General features: G+C 36.3%; 1 protein-coding gene across 2 annotated transcripts in view; it reads left to right on the top strand.

Moving 5' to 3' along the window:
• Positions 1 to 25,900, top strand: part of IFT80 (intraflagellar transport 80) — a 123,335-nt gene that overhangs the window by 5,999 nt on the left and 91,436 nt on the right. For both annotated transcript variants that reach the window (XM_027587646.1, XM_027587645.1), the window contains exons 2-5: positions 8,073 to 8,155; positions 10,578 to 10,799; positions 19,836 to 19,946; positions 21,863 to 21,931. In XM_027587646.1, coding sequence (XP_027443447.1) covers positions 8,119 to 8,155; positions 10,578 to 10,799; positions 19,836 to 19,946; positions 21,863 to 21,931 — 439 coding nt within the window. In that variant the 5' untranslated portion in view covers positions 8,073 to 8,118. The remainder of the gene's footprint in view (positions 1 to 8,072; positions 8,156 to 10,577; positions 10,800 to 19,835; positions 19,947 to 21,862; positions 21,932 to 25,900) is intronic.

The raw sequence follows: 25,900 nt of genomic DNA, 5'->3' as shown, positions 1-25,900 counted from the left end.
GCCGAAATCAAGAGTCAGATGCTCAATTGACTGAGCCACCCAGGTGCCCCTCTTAGTTTTAATTCTTAAATCTAATTCTTTTTTTCTTTTTTTGTAAAACATTTAACCATTTTAAAGTGTACAGTTCAGTGGCTTTAAATACATTTATATTGTTATACTACCATCACCTCCATCTATCCGCAGAACTCTTTTCATCTTGCAGACGTGAAACTCCATACCCTTAAAGAATAACTCCCCATTCTTCCTCATCCCTGCCCCCAGCCCCTGGCAACCACCTCTCTACTTTCTGTCTCTATGAATTTGACTACTCTACTACTTCATATAAGTGGAATATATAGTATTTGTTCTTTTGTGACTGGATTATTTCAATTAGCATAATGCTAAATCTAATTCTTAAAATTAGTTCCTAATTCTAGCTTTTTGGTTCCACATTATAAACACATATATCCACAACCTGAATGTGTAATCTATGATGAACATTTATTTATTTTATTTTATTTTTTTAAAGATTTTATTTATTTATTTGACTGAGAGAGACACAGTGAGAGAGGGAACACAAGCAGGGGGAGTGGGAAAGAGAGGTTTCCTGCTGAGCGGGGAGCCCGACGCGGGGTCGTTGGTCCTGGGATCATGACACGAGCTGAAGGCAGACACCTGATGACTGAGCCACCCAGACGCCCCTATGATAAACATTTAAATTTAGTTTTTGATAGAACTATACAGAGTTCTGTAATAAACAGGCTTATGTAGTTGCATATATATCTTGATGTACATTTATATGTGTATGATAAATTCCTATGACTAGAAATTCTTCCCAGGGTAGATTCCTTATACAATACTTCCATTGAATCAGTAGCTTCTAACTCAAAGTGTAGCACAGATGTGTCAGATTGGCAGAGCCTAGGCTACTTGCCTCTGTCTAGCTCTGAGGAAGGCCAGAGAGGAAATAATGTTTCTTGTAATGAGAAAAGGACTCATAAGATAGGGGATTCCCCAAGTATAGGAAAGGCAGTCAAAAGTTTGGGGTGGAGAACAAAAGAATAAATGACCATTAGCAGTAATTTACCTGCACTTCAGTGATGTAGGCGAGTGTCTGTTTCTCCATACGCCAGCACTGGGTTCTGGGTATTTTGCATTTAACCACTCTGATAACAGAAAAATGGTATCTAGTTGTTTTAGTTTTCATTTCTTTAATTATAATTGAGGCTAAGCATTGTTTCATGTTTTTGAATGCCCACTGACCATCTGTATTTATGTTTCGGTGACCTGTTAATTTATGTTTTTATCAGTGCCCTTGATCAAATGACTTTGTGGTAACCATGTTGTCTTAGTTATCCTCTGCTTCTATAGTATTGCCAGTCTATCCCTCTCCACTGATTCCTTCTCTTTTGTCCCCAAACATACTGAGGTCTACCCTAGTTTAAAAGGCCTTGATAGCTACTATTCTATTTCTTCCTTTAACCTCTACACTTAAATATCTTTATATATGTACACTTATATACCTCTAACTTCTATACTTATGACCTATGACTGCTGATTCCATTTTAGAGTATGCAAGGATGGTTCTAGTTGCAGAGAATATAGGAATGAACAAAATAGACAAAAATTCTTGCACTTAGGAAGCTTACATTTTAGAAAGGGGAACGGTAAATAAAATGCATAGTATGGCAGATGGCCTTAAATAGGGTATATAGGGAAGGCTTTACTGAGAACGTGACTTTGGGGGAAAGATACAAAGGAGGGAAGAAGAGTAAGCCATGCAGCTATCTGGGGGCAGGGATTTCAGGCAAAGAATACGAGCATTCTTAGTATGTTAGAAGAAGAGGTTTGTGTGTTTGCAGAAGTTTGAGTGAAGAGAGAAAGGAATCAGGTGGGATCAGAGAATATTAGGGTATATTAGGGCTCTCTAGAGAAAGAGGAGTTGATGTTGTAGTCCTGAGTCCAAAAAATGGAAACTCAGGCAAAATTTCTGTGTTGCAGTCTGGAGGCAGAATTCCTTCTTTAGGAAACTGTGGTCTTTGCTCATAAAGGCTTCAACTGATTAGATGGAGCCCACTCACAATATGGAGGGAAATCTGCTTTACTGTAAGTCAACAGATTATAAATGTTAATTACTTGTAAAAAATACATTTACAGCAACATTTAGACTAGCCCAAATAACTGGGCACCATTGTGTAGCCAGGTTGACATATAAAATTAACCATTACAGTAGAGGAGTCCAGATTAATAAAAGCTTTGAACACTGTTTTAAGAACATCTGAATGAGGGGCGCCTGGGTGGCTCAGTTGGTTAAGCAACTGCCTTCAGCTCAGGTCATGATCCTGGAGTCCCGGGATCGAGTCCCGCATCGGGTTCCCCGCTTGGCGAGGGGCCTGCTTCTCCCTCTAACCCTCCCCACTCTCATGTACTCTCTCTCTCTCTCTCTCATTCTCACTCTCTCAAAATAAATAAATAAATCTTAAAAAAAAAAAAAACATCTGAATGAGATGGAAAGCCATTGTAGTATTTTGAGCAGAGAAGTGCCATGATCTATTTTAAAGCAGTCACTTTGGCTGCTGTGGTGAGTATAGATCGTGAGGGGTTAGAGGCCAATTAGGAGGCTATTATATTCAAGTAACAAATGATAGCACCTGGAACTGGGGTCATAACATGGGGGTGGCAAAAATCAGATGTTCTGAAAATAGAGCATAAAAGTTTTGATTTTTAAAAGTTGGATTTGGGATGTGAGAGAAGAGTCGGTGTTAATTCTAAGGTTTTTGGCCCGTGCAACCAGAAGAAAGGAATTACCATTTACTGAGATGGGTAAAGCTATGAGAGGAGTGAAGTTAGAGGAAAGATCAGAGGTGTGATTTGGATCTCAAGTTTGAGATGTCTATTAGACATTCAGATGAGTTGTCAAATAATCAGATATAAAAGTCAGGTTCAGTGCAGAAGTCTGAACTGGAGATATGAAATTGGAAGTTGTCACTATGTAGTCAATATGTTTGAATTTATATTAAGCTATGAAACTGGGTGATACCATCATGGCAGTAGTGTAGACATAGAGGAGGTACAAGAACTGAGCCCACAGTTTAAGTTTGGGAAAATTAGGACAAAAGGTGGTGAAATTGATTCCCTCTCTAACTCTGCAATTCCTTTCCCTTCCTAAACTGCCCATTGAAGTAAAACCTAACACTCCTGGCAGATTGAAAAGGAATCCCACAGAGTTCCATGTGCTCTCAGAAAGATGGCCTCTTCCTCCCTTACAAAACTGCATCAACACCGCATAACTACCTGAGACCAGTTCCAGGAAGAAGGCTACAATTTAAATTGATTATCCACCCTCCCTTGAGAGACCACTGGGATTATTCCAGCATGCTTATATCCACGTTTACCTCCATCTCCACATTCAAGACTCTCAATTCCCTCTGTTAGTTCGTTATTGGGTTTAGCTGTTGATGATGGTAACTTACACATGATAAAACTTTTTCTCTATCACTGAAAGGTGGTACAAGACTGATAATGACTCTCCACAAGGTCGAGAATCTTGGTTCCTTCTATCTTGTTGCTATTTTATACATGGCCTTGATGACATAGCATGGAGAGCATTACTCTTATTTTTCAAGTTTTTATTTGTGAATTATGTTGTGATTTATAAAACTTTTATAATAGAGTTAATAAAATGGCTTCCTTAGGTAACTCATTTACTTTTCATATTACTGCTTTGGTTAACCACAGAATGTAAATCCCAGATTGGGCCACTAGGTTGATGATGTTGTAATATCTCCACATGGGTTTCACAATTGTTAATGCACTATGTGGCCACACCTAGTTTTGAGGGCAGCTGGGAAACAGTTTTATTCTAGGTGGCCAGGTGTACAGCAAAAGTTCAGATTTTTCTCCCACAGAAGCAGGGATGAATGAATATTGGAGGACAGCCAGCCATTTCTCCCATTTCCTACCATCTGTCCCAAACTCTTAGCTCCTCCCCATCCAAATCCTACCACTCTACCTTTTGGAACTCACAGGATGTCATTGGCCAAATCTGCATTCTCAACCTTTACTCTGAATGATCCCTTTACCTTGGTAGTCTAAGTTAAATCTGGTTGTTTCCTAAGGAAATTGCTTTCCCCATGGCCCCTTCAAGTGGAGGCTATTTTGCCTCCCAGGATCCGTGTGTCAAAAGGCCTTGTTTCTCATTGATGTATCTGGACAATTGATTTTCTCTTCCTCTTTATAATTCCCTAGTCCCTTTAAACAAGTCCTACTAGATTAAACCATTCTCTATCCTTTATGCAGTCAGCTGCAGATCTCTTTGCAATTTTTCCTCATTCAGTGAATATTTTAGCACCTGGCTAGCTGTCTTTATCCTCTACCACTATTATTGTCATTATTCTCAGTGATGTAATATCCACAAATCATTCCATTCCATTCCCTGGCCTTTTAGTTCCCTGACCTCATATACCAACTTTCACAGTCTTAACCTACCTTATCATTACCAATGTCTACATTCTCTCTCAAAATCTGGTATAATTGACACATAATAAAAAATATTAAAAACTCAAATCTGAATTTTTTTTAAAGATTTTATTTATTTATTTGACAGAGAGAGAGAGCACAAGCAGGGAGAGTGGGAGGCAGAGGGAGAGGGAGAAGCAGGCTCCCCGCTGAGCAAGGAGCCTGATGCAGGATGCAGACTGGACCCCAGGACCCTGGGATCATGACCTGAGGTAAAGGCAGATGCTTAACCGACTGAGCCACTCAGGCGTCCCTTACATTTTTTTCCTCTTAAGCCCCACAGATGTTGACTTATACTGGGCCAAAACCAATTTATTAATGATTTTTAGTGGTAAAGCCATCTATTTCACATATAAAATTGCAAAATAGATCAATTTAGCTATACTGTAGAGATTTTCTTACAGTTATCTCCCCCACCTTAGCCACTCCCTCTACCCAAATACTATTGACTGGTCAGATCCTTGGTGACTGTGGCTTTGGGCAGAAAAAAAGCCTCAGTGTAGTCCTCAGGCAGCTCTGCACTTCCCCAAATTGGCTATGCTCTAATACTTCCTTTCCCTTATACCACTATCCAATCTCACATCAGAATGCACATTTCCTTCATGCAGATGATCTCAGCTAAATAGGATGTATGGGGGAAAATCTTCTGAACAAGGGAGAATCTTCCCAGTGTTGGAATGCCATGCTCTGATTCCTTGGCACCAGGTTTCTGAATGGCTGCAGATACCTTTCTTATAAAACCATACTGCCTTTACTATTTACATGGAATTGTAATTTCTTTGGTGAGGAATTATTCCTAATTGTCATGGATTTCAGCAATTTGAGGATTTTGATGTAGGATACATCATACTTTTGCCAAAGATCTTTTAGGTTTCTGATTACAGTTGTATATTCAGATTTTACGTATATTTTCTTATCTATTGTGTTGTCATTTCCAGAAGCACCAATTTGTCTGCCTTTATTGTTTTAAAATCCTTTTAAGCAGGGCACCTGGGTGGCTCAGTCGTTAATCATCTGCCTTCGGCTCAGGTCATGATCCAGGGAGCCCCGCATCAGGCTTCCTGCTCATCAGGGACCCTGTTTCTCCCTCTCCCACTTCCCCTGCTTGTGTTCCCTTTCTTGCTGTCTCTCTTTCTGTCAAATAAATAAATAAAATCTTAAAAAAAATAATAAAGTCCTTTTAAGCTTGGTGAATTTGAATTATTATGAAAAAGCAGCATTTTGTAAATACTTTTGCTCTTTTTCCTATAATTAGAGAAGGTCTGATGGAAGGGAGGAAGGAGTTTTGAGAAAGGTGCTAAAGGTGCTTCTAAGGACCAAAAAGTAAGCCCTGGGAGGTGTGCCTAGGAGAGAGCAGTATTCTTGCTCTTGCTACTATACATAGATTCATACTTTTGAAGAAGAACAAATCTCCCTTAGTGAACTAACTGGAGAAGTGTTTCTGACCCTAGTTGCATATTGGTTGACCATAAAACTTCAGATTTTTTTCTGTGGTTTTAACAGTCCCCACCCCCACCCAGTCTAACAAATTTATGAGCAGGATAAGTGAAAAAGGTATTTTGAAATACAGCTGTATTTAGCACTTTGCTGATCTAAAAGTCTTCTTGGATTTGGGAGAATGAGAAATTATCTAAGGGAGACCCACTGAATACTTATCTATACTCAGCACCTCCTTTGATGTGATTAGCAGTAATTTTCTGCGCGAAGAGGTATTTTTTCCTTCAATTACACTTTCATTTGTTTTTTTCTTTTTAGGTTAGTGATATTACTCAGAATTCTGTAACTATAAATTAGGTTCAGACAATTTAGCAATTTTCTTGGTTTATATAAACATATATGAGTTATAAATATATATATGAGTAATTTATTTTTTTTAATTTTTAAAAAATTATTTACTTGAGAGAGAGCGAGCAGGGGGGGAGGGGCAGAGGGAGAGTGGGACAAGCAGACTCCCCACTGAGCGGGGAGCCTGCCCCTGGGCTCAATCCCAGAACCCTGAGATCATGATCTGAGCCAGAATAAAAAATTGGCTGCTTAACCGACTGAGCCCCCTGGCGCCCTAAGAATAATTTTTTTTAAAGATTTATGATTTATTTGAGAGAGAGAGAGAGAGAGAGTGTGTGTACATGTGTGCAAGCATGAACCGGTTAGGGGGCGGGGAGAGCCAGAAGGAGAAGGAAAGAAAGAATCTCAAGCAGATTCCTTGCTGAGCTTGGAGCTCCACCTGGGGCTGGATCTCAGCACTCTGAGATCATTACCCGAGCTGAAATCAAGAGTCAGATGCTTAATTGACTGAGCCACCCAGGTGTCCCAATTTATATATATATTTTTGAGTTTTTATTTTCATTCCAGTATGTTAACATACAGGGTTATATTAGTTTCAGGTGTACAATATAGTGATTCAACAATTCTATACATTACTCAGTGTTCATCACGATAAGTGTACTCTTTGATCCTCATCACCTATTTCACACCCCCCCCATAATCATCAGTTTGTTCTTTATAGTTGAGTCTGTTTCTTGGTTTGTCTCTCTCTTTCTCTTTCTTTTCCTTTGTTTGCTTTGTTTCTTAAGTTCCGCACATGAGGAGATCATATGGTATTCATCTTTTTCTGACTTACTTCGCTAGCATAATACTCTAGTTCCATGCACGTTGTTGCAAATGGCAAGAATTCATTCTTTTTTATGGGTGATTATGCACCACCTTCTTTATCCATCTATCAATTTACACATGGGCTGCTTCCATAATTTGGCTATTGTAAATAATGGTACAGTGAACATAGGGGTACATATTTCCTTTTGAGTTAGTGTTTTTGTATTCTTTGGGTAAATACCTGGTAGGGTGATTACTGGATTATAGGATAGTTCTATTTTTAATTTTTTGAGGAAACTCCATTTGATTTATATCTTCTGGTGACAAGGTTATTTGGGGGAGTATTACTCTTCCTTTTTCATATTTTTATTTGGCGATTATATTGTGATTTTTATGTAACTTTTATAAGAGATTTATTACCTTTTCCTTAAATAACGCACTTATTTTTCACATTGCCACCATGGCAACCATAAGTGTTGGGCAGTATATCTACCTCCAATCTCTATCTACCTCAGATTGATGATGTCATAATATTCACATGTGGGGTCCAGAATTGAGGCCATTAAAATTAAGGCCTTGATCCCTTGATTAGACCTTGGGAATTTATTCTAATGTACCATTCAATAGGACCAATAATGATCTGCCATTAAGGGGTTCCCAGTTTACAGAGTCTTTTGATTTGGCCCCAGGACAGCCTTTGGAAATTATTTACCTGCTCAGATTTAATGGTGGTCTGCACTTGTAGAACTGTTTCAGGCAGGTTGTAGAAGACCTCTACAACCAACCCAAGGCTTCCAGTCACTCCTTGGCAGGGTTAGCACACTGACTAGTTTTCTTCTTCTTTCCATGTATATGATGCCAACAGTATTAAAGGTGTTTTAGTGTCCTTGGAGTGCTAAGATGTTTTGTTTGCTTTTATTTTTTTGTGTACATGTGTTTGTTCTTAATGTAAATTTTATATTTTCCCCCTTTTATTTTTACAGTGAATACAATCAAGTTGCATTTTAAAATTTTGCTGAAAGTGGAGACATGAGACTGAAGATCTCTCTTTTAAAAGAACCAAAACATATCCTTTTGATACTTACAAACCTTATTGTGATCATCTATTGTTAAAAGTTTACTATATTGTATTCTAGTTAAAGAGTGGATTTTTTTTCATTCTTTTAATGGTAAGTTAGCTAAATTGTTTTTGAAATATTTGAGATCATGTTTTGCAGGTAATTTTCCAAAGCAAACTATTTGCTCTAAATCTTACTTTCAAATTCTTATTGACATTTTTCTTACTCTATTTAAGTACTGTGCTTAAGTACATAAAACACAGTTTTTGTTTAGTCTAGTAGGATCTTAAAGAGCGGCTCTTTTTTAAAAACCAAATAATTTCTTTGCTAGTGTGATTTAGCATGTTTTCATTGAGTTCTCCTTTATTTCTTCATACTCATGATAAAGTGGAGGATAAGCTGGGGAAATCCGAGCAGTCAGACCTTTATTATTTCATGTGGGAAGGTAGCGATTATAAATATTTTCTCAAATGCATGACCCTATATTTTGTTAGCAAGAATACCCAATTTTGTGTCAGGAAGATATGACAGGTCTCTCTACCTTCATTCTTAGTTACTTAGATTAGTGCTTCTATAAAGAATCAACTGTAGACTATTGCAGGTCTGTGAAGGGATAAGTACAGAAATTAGAAAGTAAGAGGTAAGAATTTTTTGTAGCAATTTGACATTGTCACAACATCCAGATATAAGATAATTTTTCTAATAATTCATTTTTATTTTATCTTACAAAATGTAGCTTTGAAATAGAGAAAAATGTGGTCCTTCATCAGAGATATCAAAGCACTGTTTAGACATTTGATCATATTTTTTAAAATTTATACTCTCTTACTTATTTTACCTCTTGAGTGAAGATATAATTCCTTTGATTTCTCCTTAAATCCTTTTTACTGTCTTTTCAAAGTGTGCACTCAAGAGTTCACGCCATATATAATCTTAGAGATTTTGACTGTGTCTGTTTGCTTTTACCTTTTCAAGTTGAAGAGTAACAGTTTTTTTAAACTTTCTTAGTCTGTCAGTCCCCTCATTTCTCCCATACTCTTAGTTGACCTGATAGGTTGAAGATACGTCACACATGGCCGATGTGCACTTACAGCAATTTATATAATGTTTTTTGTTTTGAAATGGGTGTGTTGTGTATGTGTGTTTGTGTGTATTTTCTTCCTTTCTTGGTTTTATCTATCATTCTTTCTGTCTAATGTTAAGTTTTACCTAACACTGTTTAGACCATAGCAATTATATTGGAACAGTTTTTTCAGTAATGGTCTCATGATATCCAGGTCCTTTTGTTTAGATTATATGTTGAATATTCCAATGCTACTTTGTTATCTATTTTTGTAGACTCTTAAGATCTTCCTATAATTTCTCTTTTACCTTTTTGGTTATTGCTTTTGAAGTATTAAATCTTAGAGCATTCCAGAATAATTATAGCACATTGTTTCTTTTTCCTTGGAGTTTATTGATTGCTTAGATAAGCCAATAAAAAGCACTGGTCAGAAGTGGAGGAAGTAAAAGGATTATACAATAATAGCAAGAGAACAAACAACCCAACCAGGAATGATCTGGTAATACAGATACCCAGATATATGTAAGAGAAAGTTTCCTTGTAAATGACAAACTGAAATGCCTTCTCTATATACACAGTTCTGCTAGGGTAAGCAGCCTGTTCTGATGGAGGAACAGAGGGCTACTTGAGCTCCTCAATTTATAGAAATCCTCCTGATAAATCAGAGACCGAAAAAATGGGTTAAATAAAGTAGGAATTTTAGGATTCATATCTTATCCAGTGCTATGCATCGTGTAGGTGCAGTAAATTATAATTGAATTGTTTCCTGAATTTAATGTCAAAAAGTTTGGTAAGGTTTTAGTTTTGGCAGTTAAGCTGTAGGTTTTTTTCTAGGTAAATTGTTATTATAATGTGTAATTTAAGTAGGTATTTTACTATTAGATTTCAGTCTTCTTTTAACACTTGATTTTTTTAACTTATCAAAATAATACATATTTCTTCTAATATGATATAGATCTATGTAGATTTAAAAATTATAGTTCACTTTTCTTCTCACCTATAACCCAACAGTTTAGTGTATATCCTTTCATACCTTTTGATCTGTTAGAAGTCTTTGTGTATCTTTTGGCCTTATTTATGGAATCTTTTGTAACACAATTTAAAAATTTTCATGTTGTCAGATCTTTCTTTTTGTCCTCTTTTGGCATGTGGATTTCTTGCTTTCCATTCTTCTTACAACTGTCTTGATAGATGCTTATTTTCCTTTATATGGAAAAAATATGAAGTCATGAAATGAAAAGTATATTTAGAAGCTTGAAACATTTGACCCTATTTTACCTTTTTCTTATAATCTGCATCTGCAAATTATTTTATTTATTAAGATTTAAGGTTTTTGTGTGTTTAATATCTCCTTAACATGGTGGCACATCAAGAATTAGTAAGCTGTGTGGGCTGGACTACTGCTGAAGAACTGTATTCATGTAGTGATGATCACCAGATAGTGAAGTGGAACTTGTTAACCAGTGAAACAAGTCAAATAGTAAAGCTTCCTGATGATATTTACCCAATAGATCTTCACTGGTTTCCAAAAAGTTTAGGCATAAAGAAACAAACTCAAGCAGAAAGCTTTGTCCTCACAAGTTCTGATGGTAAGTTTTTAATAAATGTTATATGCTCATCTTTGTATTTAAAAGACATATTAGTGTGACATGCTTTTAGTTGTTTTACAAAGCTGATATTTGTAGATCTGCATACCTCTATCTACACATTTAATTCAAAATCTTTGTAGTCATTTGGTTTGTGTATAGGCTATAAAACTATTGTCATGGGAGAAAGTGAAGCTGGCATATCGTAGGATTTGATCTGAGCTTTCAGCTTTACTTTTTCTGTGACCTCACAGAAAGTAGTTGTTAAGCTGTTATCAGTTTTGGTTTCTGATTTCTTCAAATTTAACTTTATAACATAAACACACTAAAAAAGATATGGACATACACAAAAAATATGGGTACAATGCAACATTTAGTAAGCTATTGAATATTGTCTTTATTTTCTAGTACATGTTAATTTCCACTCAATAGAGTTGGTGATTTATTTAATTTGACTGTAGCTTTATTACTGGTGAGTAAAAAGCATAATTTTTCTTTTTGTGGGAATGTTTTTATTTTCATTGAAATAACTTGAACTTTTTTTGTCTGTATTACACTTTACCTACTATGTTAATTAAAAATACATTCATCAAAAGTGATGGAAACTTACTTGACTAACTTATGCACAGATGTAGTTTTTTGGTTCACCTAACTCCAGGGGTAGATCTTCAACCACAGCTGCATTAGGCCCTTGTTCTCACCATCTGTTAGATGGGCTGTCCCCACAAGGTGAGCGTGATGGCAGCCAGTAACCCAAGGCTCATCCTAGAAAAGAAATGTCAGCAGAGAGAGTGCTTCTTCCTCAGTATCTTTTGCAGACAAGTTGCAGAGAGAGTCGTGGGCGAGCTTGGGTCATGTGCCAATGAAAGAATCACTTTAGTCAAGGGAATGGGACACTGACTGACTGAACACAGTAGGCCTCAGGCCACCATGGAAAAGGAAAGAGAAAGAGAAGAGGGCTTTTGTAACCAGAACAGGGAAGGGATGTTATGGCAAAGTATTGAATCAGATTTTACTTCTTTTACAGACAGAACTTACGAAAGTTTTTTTTAACCTTATTTTTCTGAATCTTGATTAAATGAGATACTGTGTGAAAGTAGCTGGACTTAGAAGATTGACTGTGAACCACAGCTAGAATTTGTTTACCTCAGATGATAAAACAAAGGGTTGACTTTTTTAATTTTGTACTAATTTTAATACAACTTTTAATTTTGATATAATTTCACATTTGCAGAAAGGTTGTAAAAATTGTAGAAATAACTCCTGCATATCCTTTATCCAAATTCATTTCCTGTTAACATTTTGTCCCATATACTTTATCCTCAGGCTCTATCCCTCTCTCTCCCACACTTCACTACACACACACACACACACACACACACACACACACACACGCTTTTTTTCCCCTAAGTATTTAAGGGTAATTTATAGACGTGCAACAGGCCCCTTTTACCATAAATACTTCAGTGCATTTCCCAAGAATGAGGATTTTCTGTTATATAACCACGATACATTGAACAAAATCAGGAAATTTAACATTGATGTTAAGTTGAATATACAGTTCATACTCAAATTTTAACAATTGTCCTAGTAACATCTTTTATAGAAATTTGTTTTTTCTGGTGCAGAATAACATATTGCTTTTGTCATATCTCTCTAACCTCCTTTAATCTAGAGTCTCCTGTCTTTCTTTTATGATCTTAACGGTTTTGAAGAATACAGATCTGTTTTTCCTTTATAGAATGTTCCTCAATTTGTGTTTGTCTGATACTTCCTCATAATTAGATTCAGTGTACACATTTTTCAGTGTACAATAATTAGGGCATCACATTGAGAGATTCATGATGCTGGTTTGACCCATGATTGGTGATGTTAACTTTGTTTAGTTTGAAAGGTTGTATTCACTAAAGTAATCTGTGAAGTTACTATTTTTACCTTTTATTTATTTTTATTTTATTATTTATTTATTTATTTTTAAAGATTTTATTTATTTATATATTGACAGAGAGAGACACAGCGAGAAAGGAAACACAAGCAGGGATAGTGGGAAAGGGAGAAGCAGGCTTCCTGCTTAGCAGGAAGCCTGATGCGGGCTCTATCCCAGGACCCTGGGATCATGACTTGAGCCAAAGGCAGATGCTTAACGACTGAGCCACCCAGGCACCCCTATTTTTACCTTTTAATAAATAATTTGTGAACGGATACTTTCAGACTATGTAAAAATATTCTTTTCCTCCTTACACTTCTACCTACTATTTTAGCGTCTATTGTTGATATTTGGCTGAATCATTTATTACTCAGATGGTTGCTAAATGGTGATTTTTAAAAAAAAATTCCATAATTCCTTCCATATTGATTAGTTGGCATTCTGCTGCAAAGAAGAGTCTCCCCTCTCCTACCCATTTATTTGTTTACTTATGTCAGATTAGACTCATAGAGTCTTTATTTTATTTCTGTAATTTTTTGATTTTGTTGTGAAAATTGTCCCAGATTTGGCCAGTGGAGCCCAATCTAGCCAGGTCCAGTGAATTTTTTGGGGGGGTGGGGTAGTGTTTTCTCATCATTTTTTGAGTATTTCTTTGCTGGCACAGGCTATTTGAGGCTTATCTTGTACTTTCCCAATCCCAGCCCCCCAAATCATCCGTTTCTCCAAGGAGACCTGTTCTTTTCTTGGTGCTTTCTGGTATTTTAAAAACAAGATGAGAGTGCTGGCAAAGCTCATTTCAATGAGGTGTGTTTGCTTCAAGATCCTTTCAGAGAGCTAAGAAATAGGAATATAAATGTATATTTATTTAAATATTTTATTTATTTATTTGACAGAGAGAGAGATAGCGAGAGCAGGAACATAAGCAGGGGGAGTGGGAGAGGGAGAAGCAGGCTTCCCGCCGAGCAGGGAGCCTGATGCAGGGCTCGATCCCAGGATCCCAATCCCAGGACCCCGGGATCATGACCTGAGCTGAAGGCAGACGCTTAACAACTGAGCCAGCCAGGCGTCCCATAAATGTATATTTAAAGACATAAATATCTACAGCTATTTCTTTTTCTCTTTCTCCTGCCCTTCTTCCCTCCATTTTCTTTCCTGCTCTTTCCTTTTCTCTTCTCCTTCCTTCCTTTCCATACTAAAAATCATGAGTTCCTTCGATGCCACCAATTCAACATTATAGGGTTAATTCCAGTCTTTCTTTTTTTCGTACTTGGAAATAGGGAGCCTGGCTCCCATTATTATTTTCAATATGTTTACTCACTTGTTCAATTCTATAGTACACAGTAGGTTGTTTCAGAATGGCTAATCTACACTACTGTAAAAAACTAGAGTTTAATATTTGTTTACTTCTGTTTTTATCTTTATACTGAATATATAGAGTCAGTCCTGTGTTCAAAAGTTACCTGCATTTCCCCCTTCCTTAACTGTTATGTTAGTCACTTAAAATACAGTTAAATGTATTATTTGTGTTTGTTTTCTACTTAAGGTTTCCATTCTCCCCCATCCTTGTTGATTTGATTATTTTTTGAATATGTAAAACATTAACATGGATGGCTCCACAAAGACAAAACTATATTAAAAAAGCGTATTCAGAGCAATGTCACTACTACCACCCAATCCCATACTCCTTGTTTCTGTTTACTCCTTGTAGGTAAACAATCTCTTTGGTTCTGATTTATCGTTCTGTGTTTCTTTTGGCAAAAGTAAACAGATACATGCATATTTTCTCATTTCACTTTTTGTATTACACAGAAGGTGACATACTGTATATTTTCTTTGCCTTTTCCTTTTTAAACGCAATAGTATATAAGAATTGAGTTTTGTCTGGTGAATATGGACAATAAATATAATTAGTCTTGATAATTTCTGTTGTCTGAATGTTTCTCTGAATTAAGATCACTTAATTACACCCAACTAAAGAATAATTGCTTGGGTCTCTATTTCAAATTGGTTTTAGAGAAAACACTTTCTGTGAGGGAAAAAATTTTAATGTAAAAATGTAATTTAAGAGATAAATTTGTGAGATTTATTTAAATATATAAGTATAAATATATTATGACTCTTGAGAAGCTATAGAGAAACATTTAATTTTATTTTTAGGTTTACTGTATAATAAAACAAATAACATTACATGCCACAGCTAGATGTGGAAAGAAGTGAGAACCAAAGCAGAGTAGTTGAGTATTTTCTTCTAAGCTAGGATGATGAATATCTGGGAACTTGTGAAAGAGAGGGAAAAGTATGATAGATCAAAGAAAAGAAATGGAAGGATAAGATAGAAAAGAGCATCCAGAAATGAAAAAGAAATGTTCAAGAAAAAAGAAAGTAGTTGTCAATGGGAGATGGTCAAGGGGTTTTCTGTCAGATAAACATTTGAGGTTATTTTATATATCAGAGCTATATTATTTGTTAACCCAATACTTAAAAAATATACTGTTCTGGTTAAAAAAGTATATAACATGAGATCTACCCTGTTAACAAGTTTTTAAATATACATTGTGGTATTGTTAACTATATGCACAATATTGTACACCAGATCTCTAGGACTTTTTAATTTTGTATGATGTTAACCCAATTCTTAAAAAATTTTTCTTAAAAATTTAATTTACTGCTCAGGAGTTTCTCTTTTCTAGTTGCCACCAACTTTCTTTTCTTGATTTTTCTTCCCCAATGTTGGCAGAGAAGGGTTACAGTTTTTGAGTTTGTTCTTATTACTCTTCCAGTGTTCCTTCATCATACCTCCTCCCTCTTCTGTGTAGTGGTAACATTCCAAAAGAGATCCCTGAGATTTGGTGGCAGGTCCTTAAATACATAAGGCAGACTTTTGCCAAGTGTTTTGTCTTACCAATAATTCTCTCCAACATTACTACTTCTTTTTGAATATTTCATGCAGCTGTATGCTACTTTTTAGAAGAGATATTTGACAATGTATTAAGATTTACATTTATAAAAAAATACTTGAATTATATAAAATGCATTAGGGGAATTCTGGTGTAAAGTCTTTTGTAAAGCTGTTAAATACTCTTTAAATTACATTTACTGAAAGATAATTTTTTTAATACATTGTATTAGATATCTTAAGATAATTCCCTTATTTTCTTAATATGTCTATTTAAAAATTCCACTTTAAAAAGATTTTGTGTGTTCATTTCTTTTATCATAAGTTGGTGGTTGGTTATAGATCTCTGGCTTTTTGCAACCATCTGCCAAATCATTTCTGCTATTAAGCAGTATGCAAAAGTGCTCATGTGTCCTTTTTCCTAACACCCTATTCCAAGCCCTTTCATGTTTCCATGGACATTTCCTAAGGCATTTCTAACTTTAAGAAATGTGTTTTATATAATTTTAATGTTTCCTCTATTCTTCTCTCTCTTTTTTTTTTAAAGATTTTATTTATTTATTTGACAGAGAGAGACACAGCGAGAGAGGGAACATGAGCAGGGGGAGTGGCAGAGGGAGAAGCAAGCCTCCCACAGAGCAGGGAGCCCGACGTGGGGCTCTATCCCAGGACCCCGGGATCATGACCTGAGCGGAAGGCAGCTGCTTAACAACTGAGGCACCCAGGCGCCCCCCCCCTTTTTTTAAAGATTTTATTTATTTGACAGAGAGAGACACAGTATTCTTCTTCTCTTTTATAACATTTCCCTCTTTTTAAAAAGTTTATTTTTTTTCTTTAATGAACAAAAGGTTAATTTTCTACCTTAGGATTTAAATATCCATGTTTGTTATCCAAATCCACTTTTTTGTTCAGTAAATCAATACATTAATATAACCATATTGATTATATTCTCTTCTCTACCCCACCCCTGGCAAATAATTAGAAATAAATTCATCTCTAGTTTGGGTCTTGCATTTTTAAAAGATTATAGAAAATTTGGAGAGAAGAAACAAAATAGTTAAATGGATAATTATGGGCTTAAAAATATTTGATATATGGGGGCACCTGGCTAGCTCAGGTGGTAGAGCTTGCAACTCTTGATCTCAGGGTCCTGAGTTCAAGTCCCACATTGGGTGTGGAGCCTACTTAAAAACATTTTTTTAAATAAAAAATTAAAATATTTGATATATAGTGTTTTATATTTATGGTTTATTCTGGGTGTGCTATTCATGTAATCTGTAATCAGACAAAATACAAAGTCCAAAGATTTATTGAGTGCCAAATCTATGCAAAGAGCTGGCCCTAGTTGTCCCAGTATATGTCTTCTGTGAGGTCATGGGAAGCAAGAATAATTTTAGCACTTGTCAGAAAATCAGTATTAGGTATTTTAGGGTAAGAAATATCAATGATCTAAATATATAAAATTTCTCAAATATGGAATAGATTGAAAGGAAATTTCTGGATCCTTCATTTCTGGTTTAAGAGTTATTTGGTTAATCTCTTTGGTGATGGATTCATCCATTATCTGCAACAGTTGTTTATTATGCAGATATTCTGTGATAGGCAATATGCTAACATTTAGTGAGAACAGACCTCAATAAAGTAAACAATGGCCATAGGATTAGCTTTCCACTTACCGTATGTCATCTTTACAATTTCCTCTTTTGAAATTTGTTCCCCCTTGCATTTTCTCTGTAAAGCAATGCATAAAAAGTATATCCCAATTAATTTCAAGTTAGTTTCATGAAGAGAATAACAGTTGAGTTCAAAGTAATCTTATTACATTCAAAAATGACCCAGCGATAAATATAAAGTTAAAAGGAAGGTATGGGGAAAAGTAGTTGCTGCTAGTGGGTAGTTAGATGAAGGAAAAGGGTAGCTTATTGTAGAGGGCCTAGAAAATGAATGATGAGAAAAAGCTATTAGATGGAATGAGTAAAAAAGAATGTCAGCATAGTCTTTTTTTTTTTAAGTTACGAAATGGTTACTGAGTTGGTCAAGTTTAACAAATGCTGATTATGTAAAAGCACTATTGCAAATAAAAATATGACTAAGACACGGCCCCCTGCCCTGATACAGATCACAGCCCAATAAAAAAATGCTGTAACAGAGCTGCAAATAATGCTCACTGTGTAAAAAAGAGGAAATGACTTTGTTGGTAAGAATGGGTACATGGTTAGTAAAATAACCAAGGGTGCTAGGTGTTAAATATTTCAAAGCCATCTGTATTAGAGTTTTCCAGAGAAATGTTTTAAACCATCTCAAGTATGTATATTTTTTAATATTTTATTCATTTATTTGAGAGAGAGTGAGAGCATGAGCAGGGGGAGGCAGAGGGAGAAGCATACTCCCCACACTGAGCAGGGAGCCTGTCACGGGGCATGATCCCGGAATGCTGGGATCATGATCTGAGCTGGACGCAGACACTTAACCAACTGAGCCACCCAGGTGCCCCTGTTTTAGATATATTTTTAATGAATTGTTAATATTAAGACAGTCTTGAAAAGCCTTAAGTTAAAAGTGAATTCAAACAAAGTAACTTCTCTGAGTTAAAATTTGATTAGGCACGTGATTTTTTTACTGCAAGATAGATTAGATAGATAGATAGATAGATAGATAGATAGATATAGATAGATTTGAGGGAAGTTTCTCATGTCACTGTACTTAATTAAAATAATTATTATGAGCTATGTATTACTAGATTCCATGATTATTCAAACCCACATTATTTCATGATCTTTTCTCAGCTTTTTTTTTTAAGATTTTATTTATTTATTTGTTTGTTTATTTATTTATTTATCATAGAGAGAGAGAGAGCACACAAGCAGGGGGAGCGGCAGGCAGAGGGAGAAGCAGCCTCCCTGCTGAGCAGGGAGCCCAATGCGGGGCTCAATCCCAGGACCCTGAGATCATGACCTGAGTTGAAGGCACTGACTGAGCCACCTGGGTGCCCCTTTTTCTCAGCTTTCTGTAGCACTTATTCTTTGCACAGTTGATTTGTCCCCTTGACATCTCTTAGTTTGCTTAGGTCCTTAAAAAGTTGTACTTTTTACCTATATATGTGTGAGCTTTTTGAGAACAGCAATCAAGTAGCCTGCTCCTTTTTGTCTACCTAGTGCCTGGCACAGTGTAAAATCGGATAAAGCAAGTATTTTAAAATTTGGAATTATCAATTGTTAAATTAATTAAACAACAAGGCCATTCAACAGAGGTGGCCCTAATGCCTTTAGCCAGCGTGAGCAAACCAAAATCTAAGTCTGTAAACACCTCAAGTCTTTGAAACTGAAACCTAAGGATAACAAATCACAAACAGCTAACTAGGCCTTAGGCTATAGCCAATCAATAATTTCCTTCCTTTGCTTCCACCTTTTCTCTATAAAAGTCTCTTCCTCAGCAACTATTGGTGAAACACTCTACCACTTTTGGTTTAGTGCTCCCCATTTGGAAGATTTTTGCTCAAATAAACTCTTAAAATTTTTTGTTAGGCCTCAGTTTATTTTTTTATTTTTTATTTTTAGAGAGGGAGAGAAGAGGGGAGGGACAGAGGGAAGGAGAGAATCTAATTTTTTTTTTTTTTTTTTAATGAGAGAAGCAGGGAGGAGGGGCAGAGAGGGAGAATCTTAACAGGCTCCATGCCCAGCATGTAGCCAGATCTTACAATCCTGAGATCATGACCTGAGCTGAAATCAAGAGTTGGATACTTAACAGACTGAGCCACACTGGTGCCCCTGCCTCAGTTTATGTTTTAACACCATTTAACTGTCCTGGTTCCTGTCCTCTATACCTTTTCCAGCTTTTCTATAGCCTGCAAAAAGAAAAAAATAAAGCAAGACCACAAAACTCTGCTTAATTAGAAGGCTTTCTTGACACTGCTCTTAGCCCCCTTTGACCATATCCCAGTGGAGTTTTATTGTCCCTCTGATCTATCATAGCATCATATACATACTTCTATTACACTACTTGTTTCAAGGTTTTATAATTTTGTTTTTGTGCCTATTTTCCAATAGATTTGTTTTTTCCTTGAGAGTAGGAACAATTATTTGAATAGGAATATTATTTGTCCTTATGTCTCCAGTGCCTACCACCATGTTAACTAGTCTAGTAGTAGGTACCTGTTCAAAAGATGTTTATTGATTGAGTAAATTCAAATAGATTTCTCAAGTATAATTTCTTTTAGGTAAATTTCATCTGATTTCTAAGTTAGGAAGAGTGGAAAAAAGTGTAGAAGCTCACTGTGGAGCAGTTCTTGCAGGAAGATGGAATTATGAAGGAACAGCATTAGTTACAGGTAAGTTGTCTGCAAAAATGACATTTTAAATGAATTTTTTAAAGAAAAATTTTCACAGAATCAATATTTTCTTTCGTAATAGTGTCTTTCATTGTCCAAGAGCAAATAATTGACACAGCATTGAACTAGGCTGCTAGATAATGTTATAATTTAGAATGTCATATTAATTATTAGTTTTCATATATGACTTACAGAGAATGTTCTGTCAAGGCTTTTGAAATGGTCAATTATGGGGTAAATAAAAGTTGTAATTCTTTAAAATTTTAAAGTTCAAAATATTTAACTGACCTTTACCCTCATTCCATCGCTCTCCCATCTCCTGCCCTATTCTCATAAGCATTTCCATCTTCATCTATGGTATTAGTTATCTAATGTTGTCTAACAAATTACCCCAAAAGGTAATGGCTCTTAAGATAATAAACATGTATTATCTCATAGTTTCTGTGGGACAGGGAATAATTTAATTTAGCTGGGTGGTTCTGTCTCAGACTCAAGATGTTGGATAGGGCTGCAGTCATGTTAAGGCTTGACTGGGGCTGGAGGTTCTGCTTCCAAGATGGCTCACTCATATGCTCTTGGCAAGAGGTCTTAGTTCCTTTCTGACTATTGGCAGGAGGCCTTAGTTCCCCACCACACGGGCTTCTCCATAGGGCTGCTTGAATGTTCTAACATAACAGCAGGCCTCATAAGGGAGTGATCCAAGAGAGAGAAAGATGGTAGCTACAATATATTTTATGACCCACCTTTGGAAGTCATTCTACCATATTCTATTAGAAGCAAGTCACTAAGGATAGCCCAAAGAAGAGAGAAATTAATCTCCACCTATCAAAAGGAAGAGTAACAACGAATTTATGGATATGTAATCAAACTACCTACCTATCCCCTGGGCTTTCTTTTTTTTTTTTTATTTTTATTTTTTTAAAGATTTTATTTATTTATTTGAGAGAGAGAGAGAGAATGAGAGATAGAAAGCACGAGAGGGAAGAGGGTCAGAGGGATAAGCAGACTCCCCGCTGAGCAGGGAGCCCGATGCGGGACTTGATCCCGGGACCCCAGGATCATGACCTGAGCCGAAGGCAGTCGCCCAACCAACTGAGCCACCCAGGCGCCCTCTTTTTTTTTTTTAAAGATTTTAATTAATTTATTTGACAGAGAGAGAGAGATAGCGAGAGCAGGAACACAGGCAGGGGGAGTGGGAGAGGGAGAAGCAGGTTTCCCGCTGAGCAGGGAGCCTGATGCAGGACTCAATCCCAGGACCCTGGGACCATGACTTGAGCTGAAGGCAGACGCTTAATGACTGAGCCACGCAGGTGCCCCTCCCCTGGGCTTTCTTTAGGACTTTTTTCAGTGAGTTGTTTCCTCTCCTGCCTATTTTTTCAACTTGTCCTTTTCCAGTGGTTTCTTTTTCAGCATATAAATGTGTTCACATGTCATCCATCTTGAAAATTGAGAAGAATGAAATAAAAATCCTGCCTTTAACAAATTCTCTCTAGAGAAGTCTTTCTTTCTTCTTTTAGGCAAGCTGTTCAAAGAAAAGTCTACTACTTCACTCCATTCAGTCCCCAACTCACTGGAATTTGCCTGCAACTCTTCTTATTGCACTGAAAGCACTTGTCTTAGAATTCTAGGATGGAGATTTCAGTGAAAATGAAAGCATTATTTGAATAATATACTCATAAGTCTTCTAAGATTAAAGGAAAAAATAGTTTTTGGCATGGAAGTTAGGCTACTCTGATAGAATTTTTTCAAAGTAATTGCAATTAAATTTTACAGTTATGAAGCACTGTCATTTAATGAGTAAATTGTGTCTGAATTTTAAATATGTGTTAATATAGATATACTGATTTTATATGCAAATTTAATGTTTAAATTTATTTCCTATAGCTAAAAATATCAATTATTTTTTCTCTTTATAGTTGGAGAAGATGGACAAATAAAAATCTGGTCAAAGACTGGGATGCTGAGATCAACTTTAGCTCAGCAAGGTACGTTTATTAGTCAATTAAGATATCTTAATAGTTCCCTTTAAAAACTATTATAGTTCCTAAGATTGATTTAGGTAAGGTTCAAAGCCTGAAATCTCTTATTTTTTTAAAGATTTTATTTATTTATTTATTTGAGAGAGAGAGAGAGAGAACGCACATGAGTTGTCGGGGGAGGGGAGAGGACGAAGGAGAGAATCCCAAGCAGACTCCACTGAGTGGGGAGCCCAATGCAGGACTTGATCTCACGTCCTGGAGATCATGACCTGAGCTGAAATCAAGAGTTGGATGCTTAACCAACTGAGGCAGAAATCTCTTATTTCTATTTATACTCTTACTTTCCATGTTGCCTGATAGGCCATGGTAACTGTATTATTTGAGCCAAGAAATATAAGAAACACTCAAGGGCTTTTTCTTTTTTAGTGAGTCTATATAAATGCAGTTAAAGGCCGATGATTCTTTTTAAAATAATTCTGAATCCTTATGAGCATATACTACCTGCTAGGATTGGGTGTCTAGTTAAGTAAATAATAGTAATGGAAACATTAGGAGTAACTCCTTACTTTAAAAGTCTTAATAACCTCATAATATTATCATCCTTTCTAAATTGTATTTTACATTTGATATCTGTACTAATGTAGGGGAACAGATACCCTGATGGTCCAAAACTTAGTAAGCTGCAGACACTTAGAGTAGCATCTCAGTTTTCCATGTTAATTGGAAAGAAGTGCCCATAGAGTTAGTTCAGTGGTCATTCCTGTCGGGATTTAGATTACACACGATTTTTTCTTCTGTGTGTGTATAGCAGATTTATTTTCCTAATTAGATTTTACCTAGAAATAGTAAAGCAGTTTTCATGTTGAGCTGAACGTGTATCAGATGATCTTCAAAGACAGCAGACTATTCTTGAAAAATATATAATAAAGTTATATTGTGAAACGTCTCTGGTAATGGACTTCCAAATTTCCAAGTTTCATTAAAAAAATTTTTTTTAAATATTTTATTTATTTATTTGACAGAGAGAGAGAGAGAGAGCACACAAGTAGGGGAAACGGCAGGCAGAGGGAGAGGGAGAAGCAGACTCCCCGCAGAGCAAGGAGCCTGATATGGGGCTCGATCCCAGGACTCTGGGATCATGACCTGAGCCGAAGGCAGACGCTTAACGACTGAGCCACCCAGGAGCCCCCAGATTTCATTTTTTTTTTTTTTTTTAAGAGTTTATTTATTTATTTGAGAGAGAGAGAATGAGAGACAGAGAGCACGAGAGGGAAGAGGGTCAGAGGGAGAAGCGGACTCCCTGCTGAGCAGGGAGCCCGATGCGGGACTCGATCCCGGGACTCCAGGATCACGACCCGAGCCGAAGGCAGTCGCTCAACCAACTGAGCCACCCAGGCGCCCCCCAGATTTCATTTTTAAGTCACGTTTACTCTTAGGATAGTGTTAAAATAGTTACATTTCTTTAGCTACCCATTAGCCAAATTTTAGCAAAGGGTAACCGTAAATACTAGGTAGTGGTTATCTAGGTAACCATAAATACCTGGTAGTGGTTATCTCCTGAGGTTAATATTTGAAGCACTCCTTTAATTCATTTCTTAATGATTGGATATATAGATAGAAAAAGTCATGGTCATCACCTTCTCCTCTAATACAGAAAAAGCATTAATCCCAGTTGGTTTTATTTTGAAAAATTTGATTTAGTTTAAAAACAATTCTTACTGGGACCTATGAGGAGTTATTTTTCCTTATTAGAGAAACATAATATATGGGCCAGGGATAATTATAATTAAGCATTGTGTATTTTAATTATAGGCTAAATTGTATTATGTTGTATATTTTAATTATAGGCTAAAATTGGAATAGAGTAATACTGCAAACCTTTGAGGACATTTCCCCCACATTATATTCAAATGGAAGAATGGAATGACAAAAATGGAACCTGTCTATAATGAATTTAGCAAAGGAGGTGAACTGGAAATATAAATAACTGTAGCATAGGCGGGATGTTTTTGTTATTATAAGGTGCTGTGAGAGGACAGGAAAGCAGAGATTATCACTTTGGGGGGAAAGAAAGTATCAGAAAGACTTCCTGGCAAATATCGGAATATATTTTTTTTTTCTTTTAGAGGGGGGGTTCAGGGAAGGGCAGAGGGAGAAGGAGAGAATGAATCTTAAGCAAACTTCACGCCCAGCGCAGAGCCTGATGTGGGTCTTGACCTCACAACCCTGAGATCATGACCTGAGCTGAAACCAGGGGTTGGACGCTCAACTGACTGAGCCACCCAGATGCCCTTGGAATATCTTTAGATTGAGCTTCGAAGGATAAAGAAATTAGGGAAGGAAATGGGCTTGTTGGCAATGGAGTGGAGCTGTGGAGGAAGTTAGGTGATCAAAGGCATAGGGGCAAACAGTGTAAGGCATGGAAATCAGGTGAATGAGAGCAGACCCCTTGGGCCAGAGATTAGGCTCTATAGGCTATATATCCAGAGGGACCAAGACATTGATAGTGTTGGATGCTAAATGAAGAGGTTTTGATTTTATTCTATGAGCATACCAAACCTTAAAAAAATAAGCAGAGGAATAAGAGATAAAGACTATCTCTTAGGAACATAAACTTAGCAGTAATATGTAGAATAAATTAAAAGAAATAGATTAAATGGGGTAGCCAGCAACAGACACATGAAAAGATCTCAACATCACTGACCATCAGGGAAGTGCAATTCAAAACCACCTGTCAGAATGGCTAAAATAAAAAAGACAAAAAACAACAAGTGGTGATGTGAAGATGTGGAGAACAAGGAATCCTCATGCACTGATGGTGGGAATGTAAGTTAGTACAGCCACTGTGGAAAATAGTATGGAGGTTCCTCTTAAAAACAGAAATACCATATGATCCAGTAATTCTACTACTGGGTATTTACCCAAAGAAAATGAAAACACTAATTCAGAAGGGTATATGCATCCCTGTTTACTGCAGCATTATTCACAATAGTCAAGATATAGAAGCAACCTAAGTGTCCATCAATAGATGAATGGGTAAAGAAAATGTGGTAAAAATGTATAAGGGAATATTATGCAGCCATAAAAAACGGATGACGTCATTTCACTTGAGACAACAGGGATGGACCCAGAGGGTATTATGTTAAGTGAAGTAAGTCAGAGAAGGACAAATACCATATGATTTCACTCATATGTGGAAACTAAAAACAAAACAAAAGAATAAGCAAAAAAGCAGAATCTGACCTATAAATATACAGAATAAACTGATGGTTGCTAGAGGAAAGGGGATGTGGAGATGGGCAAAATGGTTGAAGGGGAGTGGGAAATAAAGGCTTCCAGTTATGGAATGAATGAGTCACAGGAATACAAGGCACAGCACAGGGTATATAGTCAATGATATTGTAATAGTGTTGTATGATGACAGATGGCAGCTACACTTGTGGTGAACATAGCATAGTGTATAGAGAAATGGAATTACTGTGTTGTACACCTGAAACTAATGTAACATTGAGTGTCAGCTACACTCAAAAAAATTAAAAATAATAACAAAAAAATAAAATGAAAAATAAATGGGGGTGACCAGTAAGGAGATTATTGGAATGTTCTATGCTAGTGTGTGTTGAGGCTTGAACAGAGACAGTGATGATAGTTGAAAAAAAGTGAATAGTTCTTAGTGGCTAACAGGAATGGATATCCTGTAAGAGGTAAAGAATTCAGAGAGTAGAATAAATGAGGGGGTATGTGTAGAGGGATGATAGTTTTGAATGTGTAGAGTCTGAAGTCTTTGCTGCAAGTGGAAATATTGTGTTAGGGTTCAGAGGTAAAGGCTGAAATATTAATGTGAGAGTCAGTTATAGAAAGGTGAAGGTGAAAGGTGAAGCTATATGGTAAGTTGCAATCCACAAGGGAAAAGTGTCTGAGGATAGAAACTAATGATACAAATGCATTCATTTAAGCTTTTTCTCTTTACTAACC

This window comes from Zalophus californianus, chromosome 1 (genome assembly GCF_009762305.2).
Source record: "Zalophus californianus isolate mZalCal1 chromosome 1, mZalCal1.pri.v2, whole genome shotgun sequence".
NCBI classification, from domain to species: Eukaryota; Metazoa; Chordata; class Mammalia; order Carnivora; family Otariidae; genus Zalophus; species Zalophus californianus.
This window is presented reverse-complemented; position numbering and strand designations above follow the sequence as displayed.